The 18,622-nt window shown below is 44.2% G+C and overlaps 1 protein-coding gene across 4 annotated transcripts in view; it reads left to right on the plus strand.

Moving 5' to 3' along the window:
- The window catches only part of LOC126275603 (cytosolic purine 5'-nucleotidase), a 413,580-nt gene that overhangs the window by 180,627 nt on the left and 214,331 nt on the right, over window positions 1–18,622 (plus strand). Inside the window, exon 1 of one of the 4 annotated variants that reach the window (XM_049977214.1) lies at window positions 1,016–1,213. The exons of the other annotated variants lie outside the window; for them this stretch is intronic. Coding sequence (XP_049833171.1) covers window positions 1,140–1,213 — 74 coding nt within the window. The 5' untranslated portion in view covers window positions 1,016–1,139. Of the gene's footprint in view, window positions 1–1,015; window positions 1,214–18,622 lie in introns of those variants that run through there. 4 annotated transcript variants of the gene reach the window in all.

Consider the following 18,622-nt stretch of genomic DNA (forward strand, 5'->3'; position numbering starts at 1 on the left):
ATTCTATTCAATACCCCCTCATTAGTTATGTGATCTACGCATCTAATCTTCAGCATACATCTGTAGCACCACATGACGAAAGCTTCTATTCTCCTCTTGTCTAAACTATTTATCGTCCATGTTTCACTTCCATACATGGCCACACTCCATACAAGTACTTTCAGAAACGACTTCCTGACACTTAAATCAATACTGAATGTTAAGAAATTTCTCTTTTTCAGAAACGCTTCCTTGCCATTGTCAGTCTACATTTTATATCCTCTCTACTTCGACCATCATCAGTTATTTTGCTCCCCAAATAGCAAAACTCCTTTGCTTCTTTAAGTGTCTCGTTTCCTAATCTAATTCCCGCAGCATCACCCGACTTAATTCGATTACATTCCATTTTCCTCGTTTTACTTTTGTTGATGTTCATCTTATACCCTCCTTTCAAGACACTGTCCATTCCGTTCAACTGCTCTTCCAAGTCCTTTGCTGCCTCTGACAGAATTACTGTATGGGGCAGAAACATGGACACTGAGACGAGAGGATGAAAAAAGGTTAGAACCATTTGAGATGTGGATGTGGAGGAGAATAAGCTGAATGGAAAGAGTGAGTAATGAAAGAGTATTGGAAAGGGCTGGTGAGAGAAGATGTCTGCTGAAGGTTGTAAGAGAAAGGAAAAAGAACTGGTTGGGACATTCATTGAGAATGGAGTGCTTGCTAGCAGATGCTTTGGAAGGATTGGATTGTGGAAGAAGACTGAAAGAAAGAAGGAGATACAAGATGATGGACGACATAAAGGGAAGAGGAAATTATGCAGACCTGAAGAGGATGGCAGAAGACCGGACAGCTTGGAGAACTACCATGTGAAAACCTGCATTTTGGCAGAACACTGATGATGATGATGATGATGATGATAACAACTTATCTGATAAGACAGTGCCTCTGGAGACGAGTGCGGGTAGTGTGTACAATTTGCGGTGAGGGGAAGTCGCGCCACCCCTCGCCCCCCCCCCCCCCCTCCCCCTCCGGCGCTCCGCTTCCCGGGCCATGCGCGGTGGGCTGAATGAGCGGCGGCTAGCAGGCTGCCCGCTGTCAGCGCCAGTGCTCGCGCGGCTGCCGAGCAGAGTGCACCTATCAGGCGTTCGTTGCTCTTCATGTGGCTCAAGGATCCCAGTGACGCGTCGGCTGCCGTCAACGGCGACTGCCCTCGACAGGCGGCGCCCAACGAGTGAGTACCACAGAGGGCTTCCGTTCCGGGGCGTTAAATCAGGGACGGCACTTGCCGCAATGGTGCGCCCGTGTTTACAGCGTTCAGCAATGCACAACTCGCTCTTTGTTACTTGTTTTCTCGCGCGTTATCTTCCCAGCACCATATTTTTCACCCACACTGTCTTCCTCGGGCTTGCTATTAGCGCCAGCATTTTCCGCAAGCGCTGATCTTTACCTCGCAAACAACACACCATTTTCTTACTCATCAGCAAAGTAAACGCCCGTGTAAAGTTTCGTCGTGGATTAAGGCACTCCAGCGCGCTGTCTTCGTCTCTAGGTTGTCGCTACTTGCCCCTACAGTGACAATGCATTTTTTTCTCCGTACACATATAATCTGAATATACGTACGCTTTAGCCTCGAAATCCCGTGCTGCTTTCTCATACGATGAATCTCACTCAAATTACACTGTTTATTTAACTTCTTTTGGGACGTGTTTAATTAGTGTTCCATTCTTTGTGCTGTATACAGCCGCCGCCAGCGAATCTGTTATCGGAGATGCCGGGATGGTTAATTTTGAAGTGCCACATAGCCCAGCTGGAGTATCTCGACGCTGCGATAAGAGAGGCGTGGCCGCTAGGGCTGCTGCTGTCATGTGCTCACTCTGCAAAATAATTTCGGACCAAGAAACTGCATTGGACGTGCATAGCCGTGATGTGCATCACGCTAGGCCTGTGAAAGGGAAGCACTGGTTTTTACGAGCACTCAGTATCATAATAGGGAAATGGATGCTTAACATTCAGTCGAGATTACCCTTGCATTGGACGGCAATGTATCAAAGAAGCTACCATGGACTTCTTTTTTTTATATAAAAAAGGGGAACAGTCTTGTAGTTGTAGCGGCGAGACGAAACAGTGTAAAACCTAACAAGGGACTTCAACACTGCACAATTCCGAATGGTTTAGTACGACGTGGCGCACGAAAAGCAGGCCCCGATGAATAGACTGCTCATTGTCGCCCGCCGGTTGTCATTTATTGTTTCGAAGCTGTTCGGATTACGAAACTGTTGCGATTGCGTTTTGCATTATCAGTATTGTATTACTATTCAATTAGTACACGTTTGTTTTTGTAGTATCTGCTCTCGTCGGGCGAATCTGCGTGTTTAACTTGCGAGCAGTCTGCACTCGGGGCCCGTTTTTGTGCGCCACCCTTTATTACAGATGCTGTGATTCAGTTCTCAGTTAAGATCATCATTACTCGCAAGTGAGGCCGTTCATTAATTTTATAAGTGACCAGACTACTGCATGCTGTTGCCTCATCATATACTTTTTTGGATATACTTCGTAATTGCTCTATTTCTTCAAGGAATATGCTACATGGAAAGAACGATTTAAGAAATAAATTAAAGTGTGGCCCAAAAGTATCAACAGAGAATGCAAGTGTGCTGCCCAGAGGCTAAGATAGAGGGCTTTGCACAATGCCCAGGAGCGGCTGTGAAATCCGACAGCGCGTCACCTGGTTAGTCACGGACCCGGGGACGTCACGGCAGTGCGTGTTCCCGCTTCTTGGCCGTCGGCCGTGTTTTTCCGCACCTACCCGCGCAGCGCCTTTGTGCTGTTTATAAAGAACAGCTGTTCAGCCAGGAGAGGCGTCGCACGCACGTTGACCTTGACCGTGCTTCGGCTTCGCACGCCCTTCTTCCCCGTCGCCCCCCCACCACGAGCTACGCCCCCTTCCCGGCTTCTGCTTTCCTCGGCGCATAAGTGCCGTTTTTTGTCGAATCCACCTGTATACAGTCGCTCGACAGGTTTCCACTGTCATTCCCTCTTCCGCACACTGAGGGAAGAACGAGTTAAAATACCAACTGCATCATTCGCATTTACGATTTTCCCTGACTTCAGATAAGTGCTGAGATTGTTTCCTCAGCAAAGCCATGGCCCATCCGTTCTCTTCTGCGAAATTCTGTAGCTACGTTAATATTTCTGCTGCAGCCACCGTGATGTCGACGAGTCCTGACATTCAAAACTTATTTTTCTGTTGTTTTATCATTTACTCTACAATGTTACCTACCGTTCTTTCCAGTGACGGAACAAGTGTTTTTAGCCCTATAGCTTTGTTTCGTGAAATTCCTTGAAGACTCGTCGCTGAATTTACACACCTCGCCTGTGATCTTATTTGCTTTTTATTGACGAAATTTATTGGTTTATGTTTAAAATAAAATTTTTGTTTTAACCAAGTAATCTGTATTTTCTTCTTTGCATTGCTTATACTTCTTCGTATTGAAATACCTGCGAAGTGGAGCAGCCTCTGTTCTCTTGCATTCTGACACGAAGTAAATGTTTTAGAATTTAATTTCTTAGAAAACTAGCTCCATCTAAAGTGTACTTTAAAAGGGAACAAATGTGATATTTTTAAAGAAACTTAGAACAATCACCGTAAATACTGAATTTTCAAACAGTAGTTCTGTTTTAAAAACAAGTATTTTGTTGTTTGCATTAGAATCCTTAATCCTACCACGAGTTTCATAAAAAAAATACCAGCACTACCTACTAATTCTCTTTGTCGGATGGTGTATGGTGCACGACTGACATAGTATGTCAGTCACTGATCGAGTGAGAGTCGATCTCCAGCGGATTACACATGTTAGCGGTCGTTCTGAGCTGTAAGACTGAAGAATTTCTAGGATGTACAACAGCTGCAGTTGCTTTTTATTTGTTAACCTGAAACCGATTTGTCTGTATTGCACCATCTTCACGCTATATAAAACATAATCAGCTTAAAATCATACAATACATGTCCTTACAATCTGACCACTTCGTGGTATACAAAACGTGCCAAAAATCACATGGGAAAAGTCACATGCGTTTACGATTGAAGTACTGCGCATTCATGACGTTGTGGCGACGTTGCATCAAAGAAAATGATTTCCTATGGAGGAAATTCTACAATTAAAGATCACTGCATAATTTTATCAGTTTCGGTGACGCAACATTCTGATAAAGTCATGTGTGTACTGTACAATCATTGTAATTACACGTGACATGTCCATGTGAATTCTGTTACCATAAAGCAGTGATATTGGAGGAATAGGTTTTGTGATGCACTGCTGGCCATGTTTTATACAGTACGGCCTGAAACTGGTCCAGTATAGACCGAAATCGGTTGCTCAATAATTAATAACAAAGAAATGCAGCTGTTAGAAGTTCCAACTACTTGACTACATAAGTTGTTCTTTCTGTTTTTTGCTGACTGTGCAGTGATCCTGTGGACAGTAGATTAGTAAATTACCTGATGCAGCAGTTATCAAGTGCGTTATAGTTTGGAAGTATTTTTTGAGATACTGAAATTTAAGCAAGGATAATAAATCACAGAAGGCACAAAGAACTGAAGTTATTTCGTTAAAGTTTGATCAACAGAAACCAGATGTAATTCATTGAAAATTTCTACTGTGTGTTCCCAAAATGTGGCTTGGCGTCCCATTTTATAATGTTACTAAATATTGGGCCGCGCGGGATTAGCCGAGCGGTCTTAGGCGCTGCAGTCATGGACTGTGGGGCTGGTCCCGGCGGAGGTTCGAGTCCTCCCTCGGCCATGGGTGTGTGTGTTTGTCTTAGGATAATTCAGTGTGTAAGCTTAGGTACAGATGACCCTAGCAGTTAAGTCCCATAAGATTTCACACACATTTGAACATTTAATAAATATTGGGATGCTCGATTAATCACAATAACGAAAGGCTGGGATCGGATGCAGGTTACGTGGACAGCTCCGTGGCAGCGTGAGCTCGTCTACCAATGAATTTTTACCTACGCGAAGGTTAATGTTGATAGGGGGAGATTTACAATCGTTTGCATAGCCCGTGAAAATCCCGCGTGTTCTATTTATTCTGTTGTTATTGGGCGGAGTTTCCATGGCCTTCGCTACATTCTGCTTTTCCTCGCGACTTCTTTGGTTCCTCCAGTAGCCATAAAGTCACTGGTAATATGGATGACTCCATGTTCTGCTCTTGGAGAAGTATTTCCTATTATCTTTCTTTCGCCATATTCAGCATACAGTATATCCATCCGATTTTTATGATTTTTCCTTAATAGCGCCTTGTCTTTTGTCTTAATTCATCATACAGTACTCGTTCTGTGATAGATATTCAGCAGACTCTTCGTAGGAAGTCTATATTTGCTGTCCGGAGAGCCAATTTATAGTTTTTTTCTCTCTATGACTAATAACATGCCGAACCACATGCCAAAATAAAACCTACACTCTGCACAGTGTCCGTTTTGTACTTTTTTGCCCGAATCTATAAAATACGAACTCATTTTCTATATTGTTTTGTTTTGTAAATGTTTCCTGGGTATATTCTACACTAGTTTGCGGAACTCAAGGTTGAAAGTAACTTTCGCATGATATGTCACTGCCAAGTAACTTAGCTCGGTGAAACTTGGACAACGCATAGAAAATATCTGAAAGAAATACTCAATGAGACCAACAGAAATGACACTTTTATTCGAGACAATGATTACACTGAAGCTACCGTTGTTTATGATGGTGCGCTGGACATTACAAAGAGGGACATGGTTCCCAATAGGATGGGTTATCAACACAGACGGCAGTTCATGCTCAGGAACTGCTCCCATGCTGGCTTCAAGGTTGGTAAGGAGCTCTTGTGGTAGGTCGTATCCCACACGTGCTCGGTGAAACTGAAGTCTTGGTATGGGCAGGCCAGTCCGTTCGCTGAATATCCTCTCGTTCCAAGCGCTACTCAACCTGGCACTGTTCGATGCGGTCGCGGATTGACATCCATAAAAATTAACTCAGCGAGGAATATATCCCCGAAAAGACGCACGTGAGGAAGGAGTACAGTGTCACAATAACAAACGGTGAGAGTACCGAGTTCAAGAATTTGCTAACATTATGGCTACCCCATCACAACTGCACCATAAACAAAAGAGAAAAGAGGTGCTGATGAACGCGCTTTCGTATAGCGAGTGATGGGCACTCAGGAACATTATCTAACCTGGTCGTTCAGATATTATGATACGGGGAGGCATTATTTTGTATAGGCGTGCGTGACACAGTACAGCTACCGATCAACGTTATTGTTACACTGCGCTCCTTGCGCATGGTTGCCTTTCAGGGGTGCGTGAGACCTAACTTCACTCTTATGGATGGCAATGCGCGACAGCATCCAACTGCGCAGGTGGAGGAGGTCTTGGAAAGAAAGGATTCTCGGCGATTGGGCTGCCTGCCCCTTATCTCGCCTTAAATCCCATTGAGCATCTGTGTGATGCGATGGGCAGACGTATTCCAGCACTCCACAGGCACCAACGACAATCTAACAGTTATCGACCTTGCTCGTGGAGGATTGAAACCCGCTACCGTAAGAGCTCCTACCTACCTTGTGGCCAGTATGGGTGCACGTTGCAGAACATGTACTGCCGTCCGTGGTGATCATACACCCTACTAAGAACCATGTCCCGCCTTTTGTAAGGTCCACGAAACAACCATAAATCGTGGTGACTTGAGAACAATTATCATCTTTGAATAATAGTGTCATTTCAGTTCGACTAACTGCCTATTTCTTTCAGTTACCTTATGTACTACACTGTAGCAGTTCTTATACGCAGGGGTCCTCCTGAACACATTCTCAGTTCGAATGTAATATATTTTGAGACCGAGAAATTGAAGTACACGGATCAGCGTGTTTTTAGAAAACAATGCTCGTGCGAAACTCAGCTTGCCCTTTTCGCCCATGATATACTGTGAACTATAGATGAAGAACAACAAGCAGATTGCATATTTCTATATTTTCGGAAAGCATTTGACACGGTGCCCCAGAGCAGGCTGTTAACGAAAGTACGAGCATATGGAATAGGTCCACAGATATGTGAGTGGCTCAAAGACTTTTTAGGTATAGAACCCAGTATGTTGTCCTCGACGGCGAGTATTCATCAGATACAAGGACAAGGGTTTCGTCAGGAGAGCCTCAGGGGAGTGTGCCAGGACCACCGTTGTTCTCTATACAGGGTGGACATTAATTAAACCCTCAAACTGCAGGGACGGATTCACGAATCAAACTGCAGGGACGGATTCACGACTGGAAATGGAGGAATAAAAGATCCTATGAACAAGTATCCAGATTTCATCGAGCTGTTACTTAGCACGGACACAACACGCGAGAGCTACTTTCGTTCTTAAGTTTTGCACACCAGTATCTTCAGAGATTTTAAGCTTCCCAGATACCGGGTGTCGTTGAATTTTATGAATTTTTTTCATTTATTGCTGTGGATCTATTTTGATCTACTATTATGAAGTGTTCTGTTTTACGCATACTGTCTCTGGGAAAAAGAGTAAAATAAATCTCAGCTTACCGTAACTTATATTACAGTGGTACAAATGATTCAAATGGCACTGAGCACAATGCGACTTAACATCTGAGGTCATCAGTCGCCTAGAACTTAGAACTAATTAAACCTAACTAATCTAAGGACATCACACACATCCATGCCCGAGGCAGGATTCGAACCTGCGACCGTAGCGATCTATTACAGTGGTATTGGTTTCGGTTGTTAAATGTTGAAGAAGCATCACTTGGGTAGGTGACGTAGTGATACAAATACCTGGGCGTTCCTAACACAGGAAGCGTCACGCGTCGTCAAGAGAGAGCTGTAGACAATGGGGGCATTGTCCGGAACCAAGTATTACGGCGCGAGACGTGTTTGCTTCGAGGCGTGCAGCTTCGGCAAGCTATTCGTGGACTCAGTTGGGGATCATGACTAGTCGCACAGCTGTTGTGTCACTTAAACCGCCGTGAGAGGAATACGGGGAATGTCACTTTTCTTGCATCCCAGCTGCAAGGTGTGACAGCTGTTACAAATAACGATTCATAGACTACTTTATTTGCTCGTTTCTAATGTTTGTCAGTTGTAACGCGCAGTACTTCAGGTACTGTTGAAACACATTAAACCTAGCAAACATTTTATGGAAGGATTGTAACGTTCGTGTAAGCCATTCGTTCGGTGGGGTTTGGGGTGTCGTTGCTCGATCGTCGCCATCAGAAACATCTGTATCTACATTCATACTCTAAAAACTACTATGAAGTGCATTAAAAAGGGTACTTTTCATTTTACCAGATGTTACTGTTATGGAGCACGGGAAGAATAACTCCTTAAATGCCTCGGTGCGCGCTGTAATTACTGTATATTCTTAGATTCCTCACTTAATACTGGTTCCTGAAACTTTGTGATTAGGTTGCCGACGGGTAGCTTGCGTCTATCTTCAAACATCTACCAGTTCAAGTTTTTCAGCATTTTCGTGACGCTCTCCCTTGGATCGAAGAACCCTGTGCTCACTCGTATACATGGAGATAGTGTCTGTTCTTTCGGACTTATACATCAACGGGCACAGTTGAAAAAGTGTGCCCCGAGCGGGACTCGAACCCCGGGATCTCCTGCTTACACGGCAGGCGCTTTATCCATCTGAGCCACCGTGGGCACAGAGGACAGTGCGACTGCAGTGGCCCAAATTCCCAACTTAATGTCCACACACTACATTCGTAGTGCCCCTGTACACTACACTGATTACTCGTGGCAGACAATCTGACAGAGTCCCGTAAGAGTTCGGGAAATGCGTGTGCATCCGCACAGGACAAAAAGGTCATGGCCGGTTAGCCTATATCACGTTGAAACTCACTTAAATCTTGAAAACCTGCCATAGTAGCAGCAGTAACCGATCTAACAACTGTGCCAGACACTTGTCTTATATAGGCGTTGCCGACCGCAGCGCCGTCTTCTGCCTGTTTACATATCTCTGTATTTGAATACACATGCGTATACCAGTTTCTTTGGCGCTTCGGTGTATAACAGACTGACTTCAGCGATATGTCTATAGTTTTGAGCGTATTTTCGATGATCTTTGTTGAAAACTGGAACGACGCCCCTCTTTAGAATCAATGGAAAAAGTAAATTTTATTTGTCGAGAAAATAGCGTGTCCTCAAATTTGGGTAGTACGATATTCAGTAGCTGGATATTTGTCGGTGACTGTAGCTGCAGTTTATGGCGGATCATGGCCCATCGAACATAGGCCGGTGTGAGGTGGAGCGTACACTATTAAGTTAAGTAGTGGTTTTGACTTTGTACATATGTACTGTTTGTGTTTTCCTTTTCTTTTTCGTTTATAAATGTATAGCTATGGTGGTCTTGTAATCATTGACAAAGGTGTTCTTAGGCACTTGTGGGTTTTATTGTTGTGCTGAAGAAGGTGTAGTTATCTACGCCGAAACCTGGGTTAACACCAGGTGCTTTTTTCGCAATCGAGGCGGGTTTTTAGTTTTTTAATAGATTATGAATATCCTGCGTGACAACCGCTACCATCCCTATCACCTGCAATGAGTGCAAGGATTATCAGCATCGGATTTCCGTCTACGGGAAGGATTAACCTTTATCAGAACTGGCATCATCAGTGTGCATAATCGTCACCTGTGAGCTACGGACAATCATTGGGGAATAGTTGAAGCGACTCATGAGCATCGATTCAGCAGCAGTGTGTGGGCAGGAATTCGTGTCGATCACACACTTGGACCGTTCATTATTCAACAACGCCTCGACGGAGAAACATACTTGGACTTCCTGCGGAATGCTCTGTCTGGGCTGCTTGAGAATGTGCCTTTGACCACACTGCAGGTGATGTGGTTTCTGCACGACGAAGCACCACCCGTCTTCCGCTTTACATTTCCCTGACACCTCAAAAACATCTCCGGACGTTGAATATGGCGCGCAGGCTGTGCATCACGGCCTGCTAGATCACCGGACTTAAATCCCTCGATTTTTACCTCTGAGGGCATCCGAAAAGCGTTATTTATGCTGAACTAGTTCCTGATGTGCAGACCCCTTAATAGCGCGTTCACGACGCTTACATCGCTATTCGGTGAGATGCCGGAGCGTGCGAAAGGATGCGGCAGTACATGAGGCGACGTGTGACCGCCTGCATTGATCCTGTCGAGGCCACTTTCAATACCTGTTGTGACTCGATACAGCGCAGCTCCGTTCTGTGTTCCCGTACGATCTGTTGTCGTTGCACATGCACTGTCCATTTCCGGATACTTGTTCATAGGACATTTTATTCCTCCATTTCCAGTCGTGAATCCGTCCCTGCAGTTTGAGGGTTTAATTAATGTCCACCCTGTATAGAGAACAACGGTGGTCCTATCACACTCCCCTGAGGCTCTCCTGACGAAACCCTTGTCCTTGTATCTGATGAATACTCGCCGTCGAGGACAACATACTGGGTTCTATAACTAAAAAGTCTTTGAGCCACTCACATATCTGTGGACCTATTCCATATGCCCGTACTTTCGTTAACAGCCTGCACTGGGGCACCGTGTCAAATGCTTTCCGAAAATATAGAAATATGTAATCTGCTTGTTGTTCTTCATCTATAGTTCTCAGTATATCATGGGCGAAAAGGGCAAGCTGAGTTTCGCACGAGCGTTGTTTTCTAAAGACACGCTGATCCGTGTACTTCAATTTCTCGGTCTCAAAATGTATTACATTCGAACTGAGAATGTGTTCAAAGATCCTACAGCAAACCGAAGTTGGCGACATTGGTCTTTAATTTTGCGGGTCCGTTCAGGAGGACCCAGCGTATAAGAAGGCTACGAGAAAGGACCCGCTTTTTTCCAGTCATTTGGGACTTTGCGCTGGGCGAGAAACTCGCAATAAACGCAAGCTAGGTAAGGGGCTAATTCTGTACAGTAATCTTTGAAAATCGAAATTGGGATTCCACACGAACCTGGTGATTTATTTGCTTTCAAATCTTACAGTTGTTTCACTACGCCAGGGATGCTTATTACTACCTCGTCTTTGGCACACGTGCGTTGGGACAAAGCATCTCCGAGGTAGCTATGAAGTGGGGATTTTCCCGAACGACCATTTCACGAGTGTACCGTGAAATCAGGAATCCGTTAAAACATCAAATGTCCGACATCGGTGCGGCCGGAAAAAAGATCTTGCAAGAACAGGATCAACGACGACTGAAAAGAATCGTTCAGCGTGACAGAAGTGCAACCCTTCCGCGAATTGCTGCAGAATTCAATGCTGTGTCAGCAACAAGTGTCAGCGTGAGAATCATTCAACGAAATATCATCGATATGGGCCTTCGGAGCCGAAGGCTCATTCGTGTACCCTTGATGACTGCACGACACAAAGCTTTACGCCTCGCTTTGGCCCGCCAACACGGACACTTGACTGTTGATCGTTTCAAATTGTATCAGGCGGATGGATGTGAACGGGTATGGAGAAAACGTCATTAATCCATGGACCCTGCATATCAGCAGGGGACTGACTGTCCAAGCTGGTGGAGGCTCTGTAATGTTGTGGGGGGTGTTCTGTTGGAGTGATGTGGGACCCCTGATATGTATAGATTCTACTCTGACAGGTGAGACGTGTGTAAGCGTTCTGTCTGATCACCTGCATCCATTCCTGTCCATTGTGCATTCCGACGGGCAATTCCAGCAGGACAATGCGACACCCCACTCGTCCAGAATTGCTACAGAGTGGCTCCTGGCATGCTCTCCTGAGTTTAAACACTTCCACTGGCCACCAAATTCCCTAAACATGAACATTATTGAGCATATCCGAGATGCCTTGCAACGTGCCGTTCAGAAGAGATTTCCACCCCTCGTACTCTTATGGATTTATGGACAGCCCTGCAGGATTCATATGTCAATTCCCTCCAGAACTACATCAGACATTAGTCGAGTCCATGCCACGTCGTGTTGCTGTACTTCTGCGCGCTCGGGGGGCCCTAAACAATATTAGGCAGGTGTAGCAGTTTCTTTGGCTCTTCAATGTAGGATTCCATGGGAAGCTTCGTGTTCGCGCTTTATGACACTTTTGGAGACAGAAAATCTCCTCTAGGGATAGGCATGGGTTACGCAAACGATCGTGTGAAACCCAACTCTTCATTCGTCAGCAAGACCCGTAAGGCAGTAGACGCGGACTCTCAGGTTGGTTCCGTGTCTCGTGGCTTCCAGGAGGCGTTCAATACAGTTCCGCACTGTCGCCTGCTGAATAAAACACGAGCTTACGGAATATCAGACCAGTTTTGTGACACAAGAGTTCCTAGCAAATAGAACTCAGCATGTCATTCTTAACGTAGAGAAATCTTCAGACGTATAAGTAAGTTCGGGCGTACTCCAAGGGAGGACCATTACTTTAAACAAATAACTTCTTAAGTTCCATGACGTTTTTCGCGAATGATGTAGTTATATACGTAGAATCCGCAACAAACGCTAGAAAATTTTAGCGAAATGCAGGAAGCAGATCATTCATTTCTAAATCCTCACAGACAAAAGCTTTTTAAATGATTAGTACTTACTTTGCAATATAAATTGTAGTTTCTAGAATAGCGTGAAAAATGCTATTTATAATGGTATAATTTTGCACTTATAGAGTACTACAGTCACTAATCTCCATCTGGACTTCTAAGATCCAAAATGCGACAGGTTTATTGGCAAATAAATACATCATCTTAAAAATAAGTGTATATTTTAGAAAATAATTTCTACGTGTGACAAGATGGCCAGATACAGTAAAATGGTTCAAATGGCTCTGAGCACTATGGGACTTAACTGCTGTGGTCATCAGTCCCCTAGAACCGTAGCGATCAAGCGGTTCCAGACTGAAGCGACTAGAACCGCACGGCCACTCCGGCCGGCGTCAGATACAGTAGCTCATTGTGCACTATAATGACTGCCGTTACTGTGCTGTCCTTGCTCCGAGCGACATGTGCTTTCCAACACCGTTGTTGGCCAGCGGAACCTAGCAATTGCGGTAAACGACAAAATGGCTCTTAACCAATGACGCTTATTAGACGGTCCCTTACTTGTAATAGGGCAACATTGTCTCGGGTGTTACGTGCGAAGTGCCCGAGCGCCTCACAATTCCTGGCAGACTACCAGCGCAGGAATACAACACTTTCGCGGAACTGGATGCGACCATTCACGCTTAAAATACACTTCCTGCAACGCTGACGCCGCTGGGGATCACTGTTATGGTATTGTTTGATGTTTAGTGGTATTTAGAGACATTTCTGTATTTATTTGTTCGTAATGCAGTAGAAACGATGTATGATTTGGAAGAGAAATTTCTGCCATCTTCTTAAAACGATTTCAAGTCAGAACGAACTACACCCAAATACAAAGTTTTTTCGAGGAAATTGTCACTAGTTACAATTTTTTCCGTTCCTAGTTATAGCAAGCTAATGCTTTAATCCAGTACATGTAGCAACTGAGGGCCTGCAGTTCTGAGGTACAATTTTCGCAGAAGAGGAAATTTATTGTGCTCTCACAGTAATCAGTGGCGCAAGTACTATCGCGATAGTCGCTAAATACAAGGCGCCCAATGCATTTTGCGAGTGAGTACTGCCGTAAATCCCAGACACGTGTGTGGGGCTGGTTGCTCACTCAGCAAGATGCCTTTTCCATATTTTGTCAAGTTCGTCCGACCATCTCGGACCGTCTACAGAAGGGCGATGAAGTGACAGGGTGTATGCATTTTTTTTTTTAAATTTTGGAGCTGTTTTATATACTGACCGACACTTGTGAATTAGTTTTTGCATTGTGTACAGTATACTGATTTTCATTTTAACATCTAAATATATGCTTTTTTAAATGTTCTCGAAAATTTTAGTATTTTTTCTTGGAAACATGTCAATCAACTGAATCAATAGCAGCGTTTCTTCCATATAACTTTATTTTGGGTGTTACCGTTCGCAGTCATTTGCACCGGCATTAATATTAGGATACTGTCCACCAGCTACAATACCTGTCTGTATATTGTAGTACCGTACAGATCCAGATATAAAGGGGATAGGCAAAATAATGTGAACAGTGGTAGTAATGGGATGGGTGTGTTTGATAGTCAACAATGCAGGTAAGGCACGTGTCGCGCTGGACTATGCGAGTTCAGTATGGACTGGGCATCAGTGCAACTTGTTTACGAGTAGTGTACACTTCATATTTGCATTCAGGGGCCGAGGTCGACGTGCAATGAAAGACCTAGCAGGGTTCCAAAGAGGGCAGATTGTGGTGGCCCGATTAGCTGGGGCATCAGTAACCAAGACAGCCAACTTATTAAATGTTTCACGAGCAATTGTTTCAACTGTCATGACAACCTACACAAAACATGTAAAGACATCACTGTGTAAACTTAATAGTGGGCGCAAATCAAAACTAAATGACAGAGATCGTCGTACGCTAACACGAACTGTGTAAAAACAACACAAAACTACGGCGGCTAAAGTGACTGCAGAGATCAAAAGCCATCTTCGAGACTCGGTATCTTTCGGCACTGTCCGTCGAGAACTGCATAAAGCGAATATTCATGGACGAGCTGCTGTACCTAAACTATTAGTGATGACAACCAACGCAACGGCTGATCAGTGGAAACACGTTATATGGTACGACGAGTCAACGTTTTCGTTATTTCCAAGATCGGGGTGGGTTTACGTCTGGAGAACGCCAAAAGAAGCCGACAATCCTGATTCCTTGATTCCAACGATTAAGCATGGAGATGGAAGTGTGATGGTGTAGGCAGCCATATCATGGTATTCTGCTGGTCCCGTCATTACTCTCAAAGGCAGTGTTACAGCCAACGATTATGTGAACATTTTAGGTGATCAGGTGCACCCCATGATTCAAACGTTGTTCCCCGACAATGATGCCTTATTTCAGGACGATAATGCACCCATTCACGCAGCCAGGACAGTACAATCGTGGTATGAAGATCATGCAACTGAAACTGCAGCGTCTTCCCTAGCCAGCACAGTCCACGGACTTACCGAACCATTTGGGCGGTATTGGAGCGCACGCTCAGAAGCAAATTTCCGCCTCACTCGTCACTACAATAGTTAGAAGACGCTCTGATCGAAGAGTGGCATAACATATCACTGGAGACTATACAATCATTATATGCCAGCATTCCAAGAAGAATCGCAGCTGTATTACGGGCAAATGGAGGTGCAACCCCTTATTAATAAACCATTCCCAAGCAAGTACAGGTGTTCACATTATTTTGCCTACCCCCTGCATGTCTTAGAGGATAATGTACATTAATATTATTCTTTCTCGTTGTGTGTGTGCGTGTGTGCAAGTCAGCTAGAAGTACATACACTGTGCCTTATGTGCTAGGCGCTGGCATCTTCTGATGAATGGAATCGAATCTTATCTTATTCAGCTCCTTCAGCTACAGCTGTCCCGGTTGTCCTGGGACATAGAGCAGCCGATATTCATATCTAATTTTCTTCACGACACGTAAAAAAAGTAGTTATCCATCTGACTAATTATAAGAGAGAATTTTTTTTATGACATCACGCCGTTTTCGGTAGGTCCTTTTTCCGATCTTAAGCTACGTACTACAAATCATCATTAGCGGCTTCCGGTAACAAGAGTCTTTTTTCTGTCATCTTATGTGCTTGGGAATGCAAGTATTATTTATGATTATTCAAACTAATGTCTTCCACATTGCTTTCTAAGTGAGTGTGTGTCAAAGATTACGTTGTTAGAAGACCGCATCTTGGACTAAAGATATGATTATCAAAGATGATTCCGAACACTCAAGTTTTCAGAAATAAACACATCCTTATCATGACTAGAAACTATAGTTCTTCGCCGATAGCACGCGAAGTATCTGCATGTAGTGAACTTCGGCACTTATGTTGTGCGTTTAGGGGCTATGGAGGCATGAAATCATGAGACATGAACGAGTGCTCCAAAATTTCCACAGAATGATAACAACACAAAAGAAAATTTTTAATACTTGAGTGAACATAAGATACTTGTAGGCGGCGTTCAGTGCCGACAGAGGAAATCAGAAATGTGTACATACTACAGTGTACACTTTCGTATCTTTGTATACGTTCCCAAGTAAATTAGTTCAGAACATTGACGGTGTAGAAGCTATGTGACTCATATCTGGTAGCTGGGGTGAACAGTTCGGAAAGATTCCAGTGTCAAGTGGAGGTCTCTTCCTATCTCTTCCTCTCATTTCCTTCCACTTTTCTCGCTATATTTCTTTTTTGTAGACAATTCCTACGCACCATATGTCAGAACCGATATTTTTTCTTAATTACTTCTTCATTCTTAAGTCAATCAGCTCATTTCGCCGTAAGCATTCTTCTCCAAATCCATATTTCAAAACTTTCTAAATATATTTCTTCTTTCTTTTTAACTGCCTTTGATTCACTGGTGTATCACACTACACGCCAGACGTAAAATGCAGCAGATCTTTTCGTCAGTTCTATTAGAATTCTTGTCGATGTTAATTAACTGTTTCACCTTTTCAAATGCTTTCTTTCCTATACATGTCTCCCTCCTTATTTGTTCTGTACAGTTTCTGTTTCATGTCATTAAACTTCCCAGGGTCAGAAAGGGTTTCACTTTATCTTTTTGCCCCTGAGAATATGTTAACTAGAGCTTCCTTCTTGCTTATTCTTATCACTTTCGTCCTTTATTTTCTATATTTACCTTCGTTTCTTATTCCTCGCCCATTCTTGCGATACTCACTAACATATTCTACAGCTCCTCTTCTGATTCCGCTAACAGTGCTATATCATCCGCGTATTTTATAGTCTTTATCGTTTCTCTTCCAATTACAATGTCTCTAGCGTCTACATCCACATCCATACTCCGCAAGCCACCTGACGGCGTGTGCCGGAGGGTACCTTGAGTACCTCTATCGGTTCTCCCCTATATTCCAATCTTGTATTGTTCGTGGGAAGAAGGATTGTCGGTATGTTTCTGTGTGGGCTCTAATCTCTCTAATTTTATCCTCATGGTCTCTTCGCGAGATTTACGTAGGAGGGAGCAATATACTACTTGACTCTTCGGTGAAGTTATGTTCTCGAAATTTCAGCAAAAGCCCGTACCGAGATACTGAGCGTCTCTCCTGCAGAGTCTTCCACTGGAGTTTATCTATCATCTCCGCAACGCAAAAACACACGGAAGAAGTGACAAGTAAGAAAAATACAGTTAATACTTAAATTAAGGTAGCTCGCTGCACAGCAGTTGTGACACAGACGGCAGTTACGACGACATGGCCTCACACGTCAGTTCTTGTCCACGTATGTAGAATAGCTTCTGTGACAGTGAATATCCTTTCTTTACTCCCCCTTATAAAGCTCATTTCTCGCGTCTCCTCATTCACTCTTCTGTCACTTTTTGCCTTGCGTACATCTTCAGTAAGCTTCTATATTTCTGAAAACTAAACTCCTTCCGAACAGGCGTTGAAAGGCCCAACAATACTGACCGGCCACCGTGTCATCCTCAGCCCACAGGCGTCACTGGATGCGGAGATGGAGGAGCATGTGCTCAGCACACCGCTCTCCCGGCGGTATGCCAGTTTACGAGACCGGAGCCGCTATTTCTCAGTCAAATAGCTTCTCAGTTTGTCTCACAAGGGCTGAGGGCACCCCGCTTGCCAACAGCGCTCGGCAAACCGGATTGTCACCCATCCAAGTGCTACCCCAGCCCGACAGTGCTTAACTTCGGTGATTTGACGGGAACCGCTGTTACCACTGCAGCAAGACTGTTGGCTTCTATCTTTCCAGTCTATACCAAAATATTATAAAATTATCAGCGGTATACTCCACTTGACTATCAAATGCCTTCTCCCAATCTATAGAACAAATAAACACATCCGTATTCATTTCTGTCTTTCTCTTGATCCTTCAGCTTTTCTAGACCCGAACTGGTCTTCCATACCACTCTCCTCAATTGTCCGCCCCGGTAGCTGAGTGGTCAGCGCGACAGACTGTCAATCCAAAGGGCCCGGGTTCGATTCCCGGCTGGGTCGGAGATTTTCTCCACTCAGGGATTGGGTTTGTGTTGTCCTAATCATCATCATTTCATCCCCATCGACGCGCAAGTCGCCGAAGTGGCGTCAAATCGAAAGACTTGCACCAGGCGAACGGTCTACCCGACGGGAGGCCCTCGTCACACGACATTTCATTTCATTTCCTCGATTTTGTTTCCAATTCTCCTTAATATGACTGTCGTAACAGCCTTTGTGACGTGACTTATAAAACCAATTGTCACATAGTCTTTGCGTTCCTTTGCGTCGCACTTCTTAGGTAAAGCCGTCGTAAGCAGATCTTGATGCCAAATTCCTTTTTCATAAATTGTGATTACTACCTCAGTTAATCTGGCTATTGAAACTGGGCCTAAGACTTACAGTGCCTCACATGGTTTTCTGTCACAGCCCCAATACGTTCGTTTCCCAGAATGAGTGAATTGCTTTCTCTAATTCACACTCCAATACCTTAGGACCTTGGTCTTCTTCATCCTGTCCCCTTCGTCTTCGAAAACCAGTCGCGTGTTATCCCTTTGTGCGCCTCACACCCCTTCACTTAATCGATTCTAACCTTCCTCTCCTGTTCTATAC

This window comes from Schistocerca gregaria, chromosome 1 (assembly GCF_023897955.1).
Source record: "Schistocerca gregaria isolate iqSchGreg1 chromosome 1, iqSchGreg1.2, whole genome shotgun sequence".
NCBI lineage: Eukaryota > Metazoa > Arthropoda > Insecta > Orthoptera > Acrididae > Schistocerca > Schistocerca gregaria.